We start from the raw sequence: 14,868 nt of genomic DNA, 5'->3' as shown, positions 1-14,868 counted from the left end.
TCCAGTAAACTCAGCCCCAGGGTCCTGCTCTCTGCAAAGCTCCACACAGCATTTTCCACCATGCACTCCCCCCTCTCCCCCAGGTCCCTCTTTTTCTCCACCCCCCCCCCCCCCCCCAACCCCCTTCCCCCATTTTTAAGCATTTACACCTTGTCATTCAACCCCTCCCCATTTATACAACTCCACTTCCAGAGCTTTTTGCTCCAGCTGGGCAGCAAAGCCATACCAAGAAAAAAAAAACAAAACCAAAGTGACACAGAACCCAGGCTGGCTCCAGCCAGGCTCCTAGAAATGATCTCAAGACCCTCTCTGCTCCCTCCTCCCCCCCAAAAAACCAGTTTTTTAACACCCTCCACCCCCTTTTTTTTTTTTTTCCTTCCTCTTCCAACATCCCCACACAAGCTCTGGGGAAAAAATAATATAAGGTTTACAGTACAGTTGTGTTTATATTGTTATAGGCACTTAAACAGGATTCTTTGGTCCTTCAAAGGAATTCTCATCAGCCACTCTGGCTTCTAGCTTCAGAAACCACAAGTCTGCACCCCCCATCCCCCCATGACACCTCCCACACTAAAAACCAAACCCAAACCCCAAGCTGAATCCGTTCCAGGGCAGTGCAGCGGAATCCTACAGTCTCCCCTCACACACACACTCCCCTCTTAAGTCAAGAAGCCATCGAGTCCTCCCCAAAAAGGTCCGAAATCTCCTTTCCAGAGCACATGTCCCATCACAGTGTACAGCAGCCCAGCCTCGTCCCAACAACCCTGGGCACGAGACACTCAAGAGAGTCCAGGAAATTTCCTTTTGGTGCTGTTCCTAGGAAGGTTGGTTGGTTTGTTTTGTGGGTTTTTTTCTGGGTTTTGATTTTTTTTTTTTTCATATATAAGGTTTTGGGGTTTTTTTTTTTGTTTTGTTTTGCTTTTTTTCTTTTTCGGCCTTCTCCCACCCACCTCCCCTCTCCCCAAGGCAATAAATACCTCGGGAGGTCAGACCCCTGAAGTTTTCTTCTCCTGGCTCAGTTACAGGGCAGCCACGTGGGGTAGGACTGATTGCAAGGCAGGAAGGGCTGCACGTGGGTGACGTAGTAGTTGAAGTTGATTTCACTGATGTAAGGAGCTGGCTGGTAGTAGCAGGTAACGTTTGTGACAGTGGGGATGATGTTCTGCTCAGCCAGGACCCTCACAGCCAGCATGGCAATGAGGTTCAGGGTCTGCCTCCTCTCATGTCCCATGAGGCAGACCGTGCTCTCATTGACCACCCTGTGGAGGGTCATCAAATAGTCATATCTTTTGCTCTCCATCCCGACAAAGTGGCTCTGGAGGTAGCACTCCAGCTTCCTCTGCTGCTCCCCGATGTCTGAGAAGTCTATGAAAAAACGGGAGCACATGTACCTCTGCAAGGCCTTCATGTCCACTTCTGATTTGGGTTTGAAGCCCCTCACCAAGAGGTTGCAATATTTCAGCAGCCCCCCGCCTCGGATCTCCTCGGGGTTCCTGGTGGCGATGGTTCTGTTCCGGAGGTGATCCATTGCCTCCTCAAAGTCCCCGTACATGCTCTCCCCCGTGACCGTGGGGTGGAAGTTCTCAGCCATGGGGTTCTCTGAACACTCCCCAAACAGCAGAAGCGAATCCAGGATGATCTGGAAGGAGTCCACGCTGAACTCGAACTGCCGTCGGAGAGAGTCCACGAACTTGAGCTCCACGTTCTTCCCGCTGTTGTTGGAGAGGGAGATGAGGCTCCAGCGATCCGTTTCGTTGCAGACCTTCACCAGCTTCTGCACGTAGGCTTCCTTCAGAGTCATGGGGGTGATCTTGTCTTTGTTGACTCCTTCTGGGAGGAAGTCAAGCAGGCAATCCATCACCACGTCTTTAACCAGCTGGAAAACGTCTTCGGTCTTCAGATCAACCCCAAAGATGAGATCCAGGTCTTTGTACCCCAAGCCACTGTCCTGGTGCAGAACATGACTGGCTGCTGAGCCATTCAGCCTCACGTTATGGACCAGGATTCCTTTCTTTTCCAGGCGACTACGGACGACCTGGGATACAAAGAGAGTGAGTGAGAAGCAAGGAAAGGTTCTTGGCACGGCCTGGTTACAGCAGCAGGACTCCCTCCCTCTGCTTATGTGGGTCACTCGGGTGCAAGACAGGGAAATAAAAAGCTAATCCGTCAGAAATAGGTCACTCTGGAGAGCATCCAGCAGCTGAGGGGACTCTCCTGTGTTTATTCCCTTGCATCAGAGCTCTTGCTGCCCAGGAGCAGCTGGTTCTGCTCCCAGGACAGCTGTTTGCCCTCTCCTTCCTTCTCCTACCTCAAAAACAAAACCCCAAAAGGTTTTTCCAAGCTGTTCCCTGGGGTGGTCTCTACTCCCTTCTCCCCCCCAGCAGCCTCTCCAGGACTCAAGCCCAGAGCAGCAGATCCCAAAAGGGCTCCAAAGAGCAGGCAGCAGCAGTCCCTGCTGATTTCATCAGGGTGGCTCCCTCCTCTCAGCCCTCCCCTACGCCTGTCAAGATTCATTAAAAGGCAAATCAAGATGCCAGAACCTCTCTCCAGAGCCCCAGCCAGGCGTCTGCAAGCTCATGTCCTAACTAGTAAGTGTATCCTAACAATTTCCAGTGTGTCAGAGCTTGGCGCTGCGCTTGGCGTGCTATCAAGCACAAGAGGCAGCTTTCATCTCTGGGGTGTTCACTCCAACGATTTGAAGGCTGTCCTGGCACACCCACCCATCCCTCCAAAGCTTTGTTCATTTAGAAAGGAGCTGAATCACTTGCCCGATTACTTAACAGGCAAGGAGGCTGAAATAACCCCCCAAGACCATAAAAATAAAACTCCCTGGCCACCAGCTTCCAAGATGAAGTTCTCATCTTCTACCAGAAGCTCTTCCCCACTTTCCTGCTGCTCTCCAGGGAAGATCCATGAGTGCCAGCCTGCTCCCCCACAAGAGCCAAAGCTCGGGGTCCAAAGGGACAAGTTGTATCACCAGAAGCCACTCAGCCCTGTGAGGTTCCCCTCATTTCAGAGCCCTTCTCTGAACCCCTTACTGGGCTGACACAGCCCTGAGCAGCCTGGGGGACACTGGAGCAGTTCCAGGGAGACTCAGCAGCTGTAAAACTGCTCCACACAAGCTTTGTTTAGGTAGATCCAACCCATCCAGGTGAAGGACTGCAGGGTGACACCCTCAGCACATCACACACCTCTTGGTGACCAAGCTCAGAGGCCACACCAGCCAACTCCCAACTCCTGCTGGCCTTGCAACCAGAAGATCCCTCGGGTCCAAACCCGCAAATACTTTTCCAACTTGTTCAATCTCACCACGCAGCTTCTCTCTGCTGGTGTTTCCCTGACAGGAGCTACCACTGCTGGGGCTAGGAGCATGCCTGGGCTCCTTGCCAACCCAATGGTGACAGTCACGGGGCAGGTGACACCTCACCAGTGAGCTGCTCACCATCACAAACCCCAAGTCCTTCCCATCACAAGCCCCAAGTCCTTCCCACCAGCACAACCAACCCAGCCAGGAAGGCAGTTGTTGTTCTCAGAGGCAAATAGTGTGTGTCCTGTCCCCCCTCCCAAAAAAAAAAAAAAAAAAATTACTGCTAAGGGGTTACTCCCCAATATAGAAAAAGGATCAGGCAAATCTCCAGGGAGTTCCTGGCGTGGTTGTTGCCAGCTGACAAGTCACCAGAGTCACTCACCCGAGGCACAGTTCCAACGTGACTCCAGGAGTTAAGAGTTTTTTGCTCTTAGGCTTAGAGCAAGACAAGATATAGGTCACAAAAGTGTCAGCTCCAGAGCAAGGAGCAGTGCCTGAAGAAGATCTCACTCCAGGTTAATTCCCTACCCACAAAATTTGTTTAACCCTGTTCTGGGCAGGGCTCAGGACCCTGCAGCACTTCAGACCCACAAGCTTCAGGTTGACCACAGCTCCCCAGGTTCACCCATGTGAGATACATTTAAAAAAACAAAACCAAACCAAAAACAAGAGGAAAAGCTTCCTTTTTTTCCCCTAACTGCTCACATCAGTCTTGTCCCAAAGCACCCAAATAAAACTTTCAGCCTGCTGAACACCTTCCCACTTCCCCAAGGCCTTCAGCCAACCAGTCCCAACCTGCAGCACATCTCTCAACCTGCAGCCAGTGGGTCCAGGAATGCATTTTTTCCCCCTGAGGGTTGGATATTTCCAGGGTTAGGCAGCTGCTGACCTGCTTCCCAAAACAGCACCTCACGTTCCCTGTGGTTCAGATAATTGGCTCTGACAGCCAGGCAGGAGGGAACAAACCCTGCCTGAGCCATCCCTTCCCACCTCCCACAACAACCAGGAGAGCTCAGTAAATATCCAACTGCCTTTCAGGTTACTTGTTTCATTACTCAGCCCCTAAATACAGGGTCAGGGCAGAATTACAGCCTTCAAGTCATTCCGTGTTTGAAGTTGCTGGTGGCAACATCCTTTTTCCAGCAGTTCCAACACCAAATCACTTTTGAAGAATTAAAACAACAATAACTGCTGGAACATTTGATGCTTCCTGGCCTTGTACAACCCAAGGGCAGTGTCCTGACAGCAGCAGAGATTGCAGATATCTGCCCCCAGCAGCTGCAGCAGGAGCTCGAGGAATCTGAGATTCTTACAGCTCAGTGTTTCTCCAAATGTCACCTTTCTGTTTGTTTTTTTTTTTTTTTCCCATTTCTAAGCTTAAAAAGCAAAATATTTTTCAAGAAGCTGAGGCTTCCAAAAATCCCAGGGATGATTAATTTATTGTGAAAGGCAGGAGGTTGGTTTTAGGTTCCTGAATCGCCTGTTTAATTAGAAGCTAACATGCCTGATTTTACATTTGATGAGTCATTACTGAGGAATGAAGTTGCCTCCCAAACATGAATATGCAGCAGCTTATTCGAGCTACATTGTTCAGTTTAATATTAAACACAATTATTAATTTTATGGTTAAACTAACAGGAATTCTTTAACGAGCCCAAGTTTGAGGCAGCTCTGGAGGATGCAGCCAGTGTGACCAGAACCAAAGGACACTGACATTTGATCTGGCATTTAAATTCCTTGCTGCCTCTTCCAACATGTCCACCAGCACGAAGCCATTTGGTAGCAGCAGACTTAAACCCCAGGAAAAAAAAAAAACAAACCAAAAAAAAGCCCTTTTGCTTTGCCCATCCCCATTTCCCAGCTTTGGGGGGGGGAGACTGAATAAACTCCAAAGCAGAAAGAACACAGGGTGGGATCCAAGGCACATGCTGCAGGTGTCAGACATGACTTTTAAATCATGCTTAAATCTCATGATTTCTCTGGAGAAGCTTTTCCAGGAGGCTCCTTCCAGCGTTATACACCCTAATTACACATTATAGATTTATATGCTATGGGTCTGGCAGAGCACGGGGGTGCGGGACAGGCACCCCCCACCCGGGCAGGCTCTCCCCAGCCCCACCAAGCCCCCAGGGATGGGATAGCAGGGCCAGCCGAGCACCCAGCACCCCGGAATAATGGGGTTCGCACCCCCCCCGACCACCCTTTACCCACCCTTCCCACTCCCCTGGGGGTCCCACAGCCGGCCGGGACCTCAGCCCCGAGGGAAGCCGAGTGTGCCCGGGGAGGAGGATGGGGAGGGGCTGGGGGGGGCTGGCCCAGGGCCCGGTTACCGCTGCCTCAGCACTTTTTATTTTCTCCCTGAGCCCCGCAGGTCCGGGGCAGAGTCCACCGAGGCTGTGGAGCGCGGCCGATGCCCCAAACCACCCCCGGGGGCCACCCTAAAACCCCCATCCCTCGGTCTCCCCCGCTCCTCCTCGACTCCCCCCTTCCCGGGACTCACCTGGACGATGGTTCGGGGCCTCACGGAGAGCGTGGGGAAGTTCCCACGGCCGTGGATGGGGACGGCTTCGCCCAGGATCTGGTCCAAGCGCTGCACCTGCTCCCAGCTCAGGACACTGAACCGACCTCCGCTCTGCTCCGAGGAACCCGCAGAGGGACCCCCACCCCCCGCCGCTGCCTCCTCCGCCGCCGCCGCCGCCAGCATCGCCCTCTCCCAGCCCAAAAAAACACTTGCCGGAAGAAAAGTCCCGAATCACCCGGAAACTGCCCGGAAACCAGCCGGAAGTCTCGGGGCGGAGAGGAAAATTTAAAACCCCCTCCCCCACAAAAAAAAAAAAAAAAGAAAAAAAAAGAAAAAAAAAAAGAAAAAAAAAAAAAAAAAAGCGGCTCGGGAGGGGCGCTGCTGCGGGGCGGAGGCGGGGAGGTGCGGTCGGTGCCCGGGTGAAGCTGTGAGGATGCGGCCGCTCCGCTCCGCTCCGCTCCGCTCCCCGCCCGCCGCCGACTCCGCTCAGCGCTGCGGGCCCCGCGCCCGCCGCAGCTTTATATAGCGCCCCCCGCGCTCCCATTGGCCAATCCCGCCGCCAATCCCCGCCCGGCCCCGCCGCCCCTCTCGTAGGAGCCGTGGGGGGGGAAGCCCGGAAGCCAATCAGAGCAGTGAGAGGGGAAAGGGGCGGGGGGAAGGGAGGAGGGGGCGGGGCTGGAGGGGAAAGCCCCGCCCTGCCCGCGTGAGCTGCGGGAATCCCGGCGCTGATTGGTCAGGGAGGGGAGCGGGTTAAAGGGACAACCGGTGGGTAACCCATTGATAACCCATTGGTAACCCATTGGTAACCCATTGGTAAACCATTGATACCTCATTGATACCTCATTGATAACCCATTGATAACCCATTGGTAGCCCATTGATACCTCATTGATAGCTCATTGATACCTCATTGATAACCCATTAATAACCCATTGATAACCCATTGATACCTGATTGATACCTCATTGAGACCTCATTGTCACCTCACTGATATCCTATTGATACCCCATCGATACCTCATTGATAACCCATTAATAACCCATTGATAACCCATTGATACCTGATTGATACCTCATTGAGACCTCATTGTCACCTCACTGATATCCTATTGATACCCCATCGATACCTCATTGATATCCCATTGATATCCTATTGATACCCTGTGGATGCTCCACTAACACCACGTTGATGCCTCATTCACCCCCCACTCATGCCCCATTGATGCCCCACTCATGCCCAGGTCCCCCCTGGTGCCCCCATGTTTGAGACCCCCCTGATACTCAGTGATCTGCTCCCCTGCTGAGCCCCGTGCCCTGCTGCCCCTTCACTGCTCTTGGATTCCCCTTTGGAACCCCACTCATGCTCCATTGGTGCCCTGTGCACGGATGCCCCATGGATGCCCCACAGCCTGGTGCCCCACAGTTCCCCCCCAGCCCAATCAATCCCACTCCAGGGCCCTCTCCCCCTTCCCAGCAGCATCCAACCCCCACCCCACTGGCTGCCGCCAGGAAACCCGGGGTGACACCCCAGGATAAGGTGACCTCTGGAGATGGATGATGGGTGCTCCCAGCCCTGGGAACTCAACCCCAGCTCCTAAAACCCCCATGTGGCCCTGCTGCTGGCCAAGCCACCACCTCCTCCCCAGGCCAGCCGTGTTCCCAGCCACCAGCTCCTCATTTTGTTTCATCCCAACAATTTCCATCACTTTAAACACCTCATTTCTCCGTGCATTTAACTCTGCAATCGTTTCCAGGAGGCTCCTCCCAGCCCCAGGATCCCATGGACATGACTCCAGGCTCTGCAGCTGCAGCCACCTCTCCTCTTTTCCCCCCCTTTCCTGCTTGGAGCTGGGATCCAGCCTTAAAAACCCCAATCCCTGTTGGGAAATGCCCCAGCACAGATTTATTTTGAGCCCCTCGCAGGGGTTTATTGGAAAAACACCCAAGCAGGGGGGGGTTTCACCTCGGGGAGGCTGTTGCAGAGCTGCAAAGTCCATCCCTGAAGTCGAGACTGGATGGGAGGAAGTTGTGGTTTTCCCTTCCCATATCCCATCTCCAGCTCCCCCCTATCCCAGGGTTCTGCCTCTGAGAGATGGATGTGGTAAGAGTAAGTGAGGGGATTTCAGGGGGGGGATTGGGGTGTTTAGGAGCTGGGCTTAGAGGCAAGAGGAGTTACTGGGGTGTTCCTGTGATGTCTCAACAGCTCAAGGGGTCCCCATGAGGGGCTGGAGTCCCCTCACTGGGGTCCCCGTGTGGGGACACTCCTTGTGTTGTGGGGTTTTGGTCTCTGGAGTGGCTCCATCAGGCATCTCCTGCTTCTGGTTCCATCCCATGAGGCTCTGAATCAGGGAGCAGGAGGAGGGCAGCTCTGCCAGAAAGCATTTTTCCAAGGAACTTGATCCAAAAAAACCAGGCAGTTGCCACCCGTTGCAAAACTCCTTTGATCCTATCAGCAAAGGAGATGGATCAGGAGGAGTTTCTCAAGAAGCTGAGAGGGCCAAAAGGCTTTAGGAAACAGGATCCACTCCACCAGCCCGTCCTGGGGGATTTGGGTGCAGGAGGACGGGCTGGCTGGGTGCAGGCACCCCCGGATAGGATGGTTTGGGGACCCCACTAGCTGGGCAGTGGGACAGGATGCGGCCATGGGATGGATGAGGCGCTGCAGATCCTTCAGGGATGAGCCGGTTCCTGGGTGCTGAACCTGGAGAAAGAGCCCGGGCTGAGAGGGACCGAGCCCGGGCTGAGAGGGACCGGCGTGCTGGCGGCTCAGAAGAAAACATCGGCTCATTAAAAAGAGCTGACTCGCTCCGGCCCGACTGGCTGAGCCGCTCGTTAACATCCATCACCAAAAGATTGTCCCTAAAAGCCTCCGGCTTGAACCCAGGGCCGGGAATGGCACCGAGACCATTTTCTTCCAGCTCAGCAAGGGCCAGCCCGGGCTTTATTCCTTTGTTTTGCCAGTACTGAAGGAATAATCCCCATCTCGGGGTGAAACGGGGGGAAGGTTCTGCCTCAGGGGATGGCAAAGCCCCTTTTGGGGGAGGGTGGAGGCGAGGGGCTGGGGAAGGGTACGGGGCTCATCCCATGGATCCGGGCTCAGTAGCATCCCGGGTTTTGCCAGGAAGTCCCCCTGGAAGGAGCTGGGATGTGCCCTGGAGTGTGTGTGGAGGAATGGGGCACCCCACTGCCAGGGGAGACTGAGAGAGGGAGGGGCTGGGGGAAGGGGCAGAGCCCCGACCCCCCTAGAGCTCTCCCGGAGCGTTGAGGTCCTGCTACATCCCTCGTGGGCTGCCCACGGGCATGAGGGGGGGGGTCGTGGGGCAAGGGCTGGAGGAGCTGAGTGCAGGGTTAGGGGGGAAGGGGGAGGTGTGTGAGAGCCCAACCTGAGCGTGAAAAAAGACGCTGGAGACTCCCTGACCCGCGTGGGACCGGCTCTGTGTCCCCCCCCCCGCCCTTCAGCAGGGTGTGGGCCAACTCCCTGAGCAAGCAGGAGGGACCAAACCCTTCTCCCGGAGCCACCAACAACGTCACCCAGTGTCGCCCCAGGGAGCAGCCACGCTTCTTCCCATCAGGGTGGGGGCATTTTCCTCCTGCCCTGTTCTCACGACAGCCACCTACGGTATCGCCACCCTGCACACGCCAGCCCTGTCCCAGGCTGCTCCCGGGCTGTCCCCACGCCTGTGGCAGCTGTCCCCACGCAGGCTCTGGACACCTCTGTGCAGGTCCAGCCCCTCACAGACCATCCCTGAGGTGTCATTGCCCTCAGAGCCTGCCTGAGGGGACACCCATGTCCCCAGGGCTGTGTCACCAGCTGCCTCCATGGCCCTGAGTGGCCGAATTTGGTGTCCCGGGCAGTGTGGCTGCATGGTGAGTACTCCTGCTCCCTGCTCATCTCCAGGGGTGTCACAGGGCTGCTTTCTGCCCAGGGTCCTCCTGACACCAGCTGGGACCCCCAGACTCCACCATGTCCCCAGCTGCCTCCTGGAAGGAATGATAAGTGATGACACAGGGACACCCACGTCCTGGCCAGGGCCACCTTGAAGGCCCCAAGATGAAAGGGAGTGCAGGGTGTCATTACTGCAGGTGACACAGGGCTGGGGAATGGCACTCGTCACCTCCTCCAGCTGCTGCCTGGGGAGCAAGGGGGGGGGATGGACACAGCACTGCCAGGGACCAGGGAGGGGGACACGGAGCCACCAGGGCACAGGAAAGAGGGGGACATGGGACTGAGGGATCCCCAGAGCAGGGCAGGGACTGAGCTGCCCCCTCTAAGCTGTCACCAGCGGGGGATGTCCCCTTGTGCTCCAGTGCATCTTGTGCCTGCCCCATGCTTCAAATTCTGGCTTCTTTCCAGATCACACAGAGGGAAACTGAGGCACCGGGAGCCCATCTGGGGGTTGGGGCAGTTGCCTGCAGCTCTTCAATCCCCACAGGTGGGAGTTATGGAAAAGAGGGGGACAAACACCTTGGAACATGCGTGTGAGGGGACAAGGTTGTCCTGCTCAGGGTCCCTCTGTCCTTGTCATGGCTGCCACCCCTCCGCCAGGTTTTGGGGAAGGAGCTGGGGGGGGTTGGGGTCTGTGAACAGGGAATAGGAGGGGGAAAAGGGCTCCAGGGCCCACCAGCCCCCAGCCTTGGTGCTGTATGTGTTTGGGAAGTTGCTCAGCGGTGACAGCCCATCCCTGGGGGGGTCATTAGTCCCCTCTCATTAAAAAAAGTTACTCAGCCCTTCAGACAGAACCAGGAATATCCTGGAAATTCCTGGTTTGGTCAGTTGGCACGTTAAAGGGATGACCCACAGTAGGAGAGCAGCCACACGTGAGGCTCACTGGTGTGTGGGGCAGGGGAGATGTTGGGATGCTCCTCTTTTCCCCTCCATGCCCAGGATGAGCATCTGGCACCCAGTTCTGGGCTGTGGCAGCACCTCTGAATGGTCTCACACTTTGGGGTCCCACCCTTTGGGGTGGGAGGGCAAAAATTGCTGTCCTCCAGGGAGGAAGGAACAAACCCACTCCTGCCAAACCCTCCTGCCTCGGGGTCCCCCATCTGCTGCTGGTCCAGGATGAGACACCCCAAATCCTGTGTGGGGTGCAAGGATGGCACCCACCAAACCAGCACCACCACAGGCCCCATGGCACCACTCACCCCATAGCATCACCCACCCCCTGGTATCACTCACCCCACATCCCCAGCTGCCTCATCCTGCTCAGAGACCCTTTGGCATAGGGGGTGGGGGCACCTGGGGGTGCATCAGTTGGGCCAAGTCCCAGCCCAGGGCCAGGAGGGACCCTGAGCTTCAGGTATTTGAAGCCAGGGAGTGACGCTGAGCACACGGGATGGCGAGGGGGTGACTCAGGGCCCCCCTGAATCACAGCTTCAATTTGCACCCATGAAACACCCTCCCATGGCTGTTGCCCAAAAATAAGAAGCTCTGGCCACCCTGGGGCACCCATGGTGTCTGAGGGAGGTTCTTGAGGGGGGTCTTTAGAAGGTGGGGAGGTGCTGGCACTGGGGCTTTTGGGGTGCAGCCCCTCACCTGGGTGCTGCCTTGAGCCTCTTCCTTCTCTCCAGCTGCAGGGCTTCTGGGGGGACACGGGTCCTCTCACAAGGTTTAGCTCCCTGGGAAACTCAGGAACAGAAAAAATCACAGGGCTGGATAATCCTTGAGCCTCTTCCCTTGGGGATGGGGCAATCATCCCTCCCCAACTCCCCCCACCCCGCAGCCCAGACATGGAACAGAGGAACCCCTGTCCCTTCCTCCCTGGGGACAACGGGCTGGGGGTGGGCAGAGCTGCCCGGGACAACCCCACCCCGCACCTCTGGGGGAGATTGGGTGTCCTAAGGATGGATCTGGCTTTCCCTCTGTCCCCTCCAAAGGGACATCAGTCCCGCCTCTCCCCGCACACTGCGCAGCCCCGGGGGATGCGGGAGCCCCGCGGGATCTTCCTCTTCACCAAAGTTTGGGATAAAAATCCACCCCCGGCCGGGGCTCCCGGAGGGGACAAACGAGGAACAAACCCGCCATCCCGACAGCGGCGGGGACACGTCTGACAGCCACCTATTCCATCTGGGACAGCCGGGACCCCTCAGCAGGGGTAGGGACCCAAACAGCCGGAGAAACCCCCACTAAAAAGTAACATTAATTTATTAGAATATTCATGATAAAAACCAAGATTCTCTTTACATGTGTTTTTGTTTTTTTTTTTTAAGCTTTTTTGTTTGGTTGTGGTTTTTTTTTCTCTTCATTTTTATACAAGAGAATTTTCATTGCTTTTGTTTGTTTGTTGTTTTGTTTTTCCCTCCTGGATTCAGAGCAGGGCAGGCAGGCAGGCGCAGGCAGCGACGTGGTGGGTGGGCTCTCCCCACGGTGTGACAAAACCACGCGGACGCCGGACCCCCGGGGGTCCCAACTGGGACGTGGAGTGGGTGGGGGTGCAGGACGGGTGCCCCCCAAGGCAGTGGGGCAGAGGGGATGCGTGGCAAGGCACGGCACGGGGAGGGGGAAGCAGCCCGGGCTCCCCGGGGAGGGGGTGACCTAACACCCCCACGGCGTGGGGAAGCGGCACCCGTGGCACAGGGTGGCTCCTGGTGGGAGCCGGGTGGCACACGGGGGACAAGGTGACACGCTTTAGGCTGATGACACCTTCAGCCTGGGGGTCCTGCGAGTCACCTCAGCACCCAACACTCCCCCCCTCAAAGCCAAACCTTGAGGAAGATGGATCCAAACTCAAGACCCCCCCCACCCCCAGCTGCCCCCTTGTCAACCCCCTGGCTCCAAGGTGTCCCCACGCTGGGTCAACCAACCCCCGGCTCTTCCCCAGCTCCTCTTGGTTGCAGAGAGAGAAAAATAATCTCAGCTCCCCAAGAAATAGCGAACACCTTTCCCCCCCCCGCACGCCCCGTCCCCGTGGAGCCCGGGTACCGTCTTTGGTTAAGGAGCAGCCGGTGCCGCTGCCGCGCTGGCACCGGGCAAGGGGCCGAGGGTCCCCCGCGGGGACAGGTGACAGCGGTTCCAGGAGGGACAGAGAGGCCCGGGCTTGCAGGGCCACTCAAAGCGAGGGGGGGACCCGGCTCCCCCCTGCCATGGCTATAGGATATTTGTTTAACAAGACCTGGCGTGAAATGCAGAGCCAGAGCAGAGGTCCCCGAAGGGGGGGGGGGGGGATGGGACCCGGCCGAGGCTGGGAGCGGTGGCACAAACCCGAGGTCCCCAGGTGGGTGCTGGGTGAGGTGGTGGGTGCAGAACTTGGCTCCCATCTTCCCATCTCTTTGCTCCAGAGCAAGGCGGGAGGACGAGCAAAACGCAGCCTCCACGGACGCCCCCGGGCAGAGCCCTCCCCTGTCCGCAGGTCCTGAGTGGGTGGGCAGTCCCCGGGAGACCCCCGCGGGGGCTGGGAGGCAGCTGCACGTCCCAGGGCTAGGTAGGGAAGTGTCCATCACCCCCAAGCCACAGGGGAGGAGGAGCCTGGTGCACCCCTCGGCTCCGTCCCTGCTCCTCCCAGGGTAAGTTGGGCAGAGCTGTCCTGGCCACCCCAGTCCATCCAGGACACTCTCCCCTTCCCAAACCCAGTGTGTAGTGAGGGAAGGGACCCAAATAAAAGAAGGAGAGCAAAAAGAAAAAGGAGAAGAAATGAGGAAAGAGACAAAGAAAAGGTGGGGAGGGCGGCGGGGGGGTTGGGAGCTCAGCTGCTATTGCCCCTTGGGGATGAAGGGTTCCCCCTCCTCCGGCTCCGGCCGCGGCCCCGGGTCGCTCAGACACCGCAGCATCCTCTGGTTGCTGGGACTGTCCCCGGTCCCCGGGGTGAAGACATCGTCGGTCCCAGGGGAGGAAGGTTCCTTCACCCGCATCACAAGCCCCTCCTCGTCCTCCTCGGGAGAGGGCGGGAGCCCACCGCAGCCTTTGGGCTCCTCGTTCATCAGGTCCACGGACTCCGGGGACTGGGGGGAGGCGGGGTCGATGGTGATGATGGGCAGGTTCTCCGAGTCTGCTTTGGGTTCATAGGCCAAGGGGTCTGGGGGAGGTAGAGAGGGGTCAGACAGGGCCCGATTCAGGTATCAGGTAGAAATTCTTTGGTGTGAGGGTGCTGAGCCCCAGGGTGCCCCCAGAAGCTGTGGCTGCCCCATCCCTGGCAGTGTCCAAGGTTGGATGGGGCTTGGAGCACCCTGGGCTGTGGGAGGTGTCCCTGCTCGTGGCAGGGGTGGCACTTGGTGAGGTTTAAGGTCCCCTTCACACCAAACCAGTCTGGGATTTGATGATTTTATGACTCTGACTCACAGGACCACGGACAAACTGGGTCGGGATAACCCGGAGAAGGGAAAGGGAGGACTTTAGGGACCCCCCTCTAAGGAAGCCCAGATGTTTGAGGCCTGGCTTTCATTCCCCCTCTGATTTCCGAGCCTGCTGCTTGATTCCTTTTTTCTGCTTTCCACACCCCACCTGGAGCCGCTCCAGCCCTCCCAGCCCTGCTTCCCAGTTCCGTGCCTCTGGCAAAGGCCGCAGCTGCCCTCTGCTGATGAACCACCAGCTCAGCAAGAGTCAGCACCAGCGTCACACCCTGTCACACCCTGTCACACTGTCCCCAGAGCAGCCAAGGAGGACACACGGGTCAGGAGGAACCAAAGATGGATGAAGAAGGTTGGAATCCAGGGGCAGATCTTGGGGCTGAGTGCTCCTGGTCCTCTCCTGGAGCAAACCCTTGGCTGTGTCACACAGCGGGGAGGGGGATGGGGACAGTTGTGGCTGGAGAGGAGCAGAGGAGCCCAGGGGGTGCAGAACAACTCAGCCTTGGTGCCACCTACCTGAGCCAATGCGAGCCCGAGACATGGTGGGTGAATCGAGCCTGTGAGCTGGCACTGTCAGGTAGTTGTTCATCTGGAATGGGAGCAGAGGGATTGTTCCCAGGAGAGTGATGGGGGAAAATGGGGAAGGGGAGGCAGAGGGTTGACCCCAGGTGACAAGGATGAGCAGGAAAAGGGGCAGTGGGACACTGGGGACATGTGAGTGCATGCTCATGTGAGGACTTGCTCGCCAGCCGCCCAGGT

The 14,868-nt window shown here is 57.0% G+C and overlaps 2 protein-coding genes across 2 annotated transcripts in view; both read right to left on the bottom strand.

Annotated features, from left to right (window-relative positions):
* Positions 1–948: 948 nt before the first annotated feature.
* On the bottom strand, positions 949–6,011 carry TENT5B (terminal nucleotidyltransferase 5B). Its single transcript, XM_030464237.1, has 2 exons — positions 5,808–6,011; positions 949–2,035 (listed from the first exon to the last, which is right to left on the bottom strand). The coding sequence occupies exons 1-2, from the start codon at positions 6,009–6,011 to the stop codon at positions 1,016–1,018; spliced, it is 1,224 nt and encodes a 407-aa protein (XP_030320097.1). The 3' UTR covers positions 949–1,015.
* Positions 6,012–12,118: 6,107 nt separating this feature from the next.
* The window catches only part of SLC9A1 (solute carrier family 9 member A1), a 29,481-nt gene continuing 26,731 nt past the window's right edge, over positions 12,119–14,868 (bottom strand). The window contains exons 11-12 of the mRNA XM_030464388.1: positions 14,626–14,698; positions 12,119–13,838 (exon numbers count right to left, since the gene is read on the bottom strand). Coding sequence (XP_030320248.1) covers positions 13,516–13,838; positions 14,626–14,698 — 396 coding nt within the window. The 3' untranslated portion in view covers positions 12,119–13,515. The remainder of the gene's footprint in view (positions 13,839–14,625; positions 14,699–14,868) is intronic.

This window comes from Calypte anna, chromosome 23, assembly GCF_003957555.1.
Source record: "Calypte anna isolate BGI_N300 chromosome 23, bCalAnn1_v1.p, whole genome shotgun sequence".
NCBI lineage: Eukaryota > Metazoa > Chordata > Aves > Apodiformes > Trochilidae > Calypte > Calypte anna.
The sequence above is the reverse complement of the archived record's forward strand: the minus strand, read 5'-3'. Positions and strand labels throughout refer to the sequence as shown.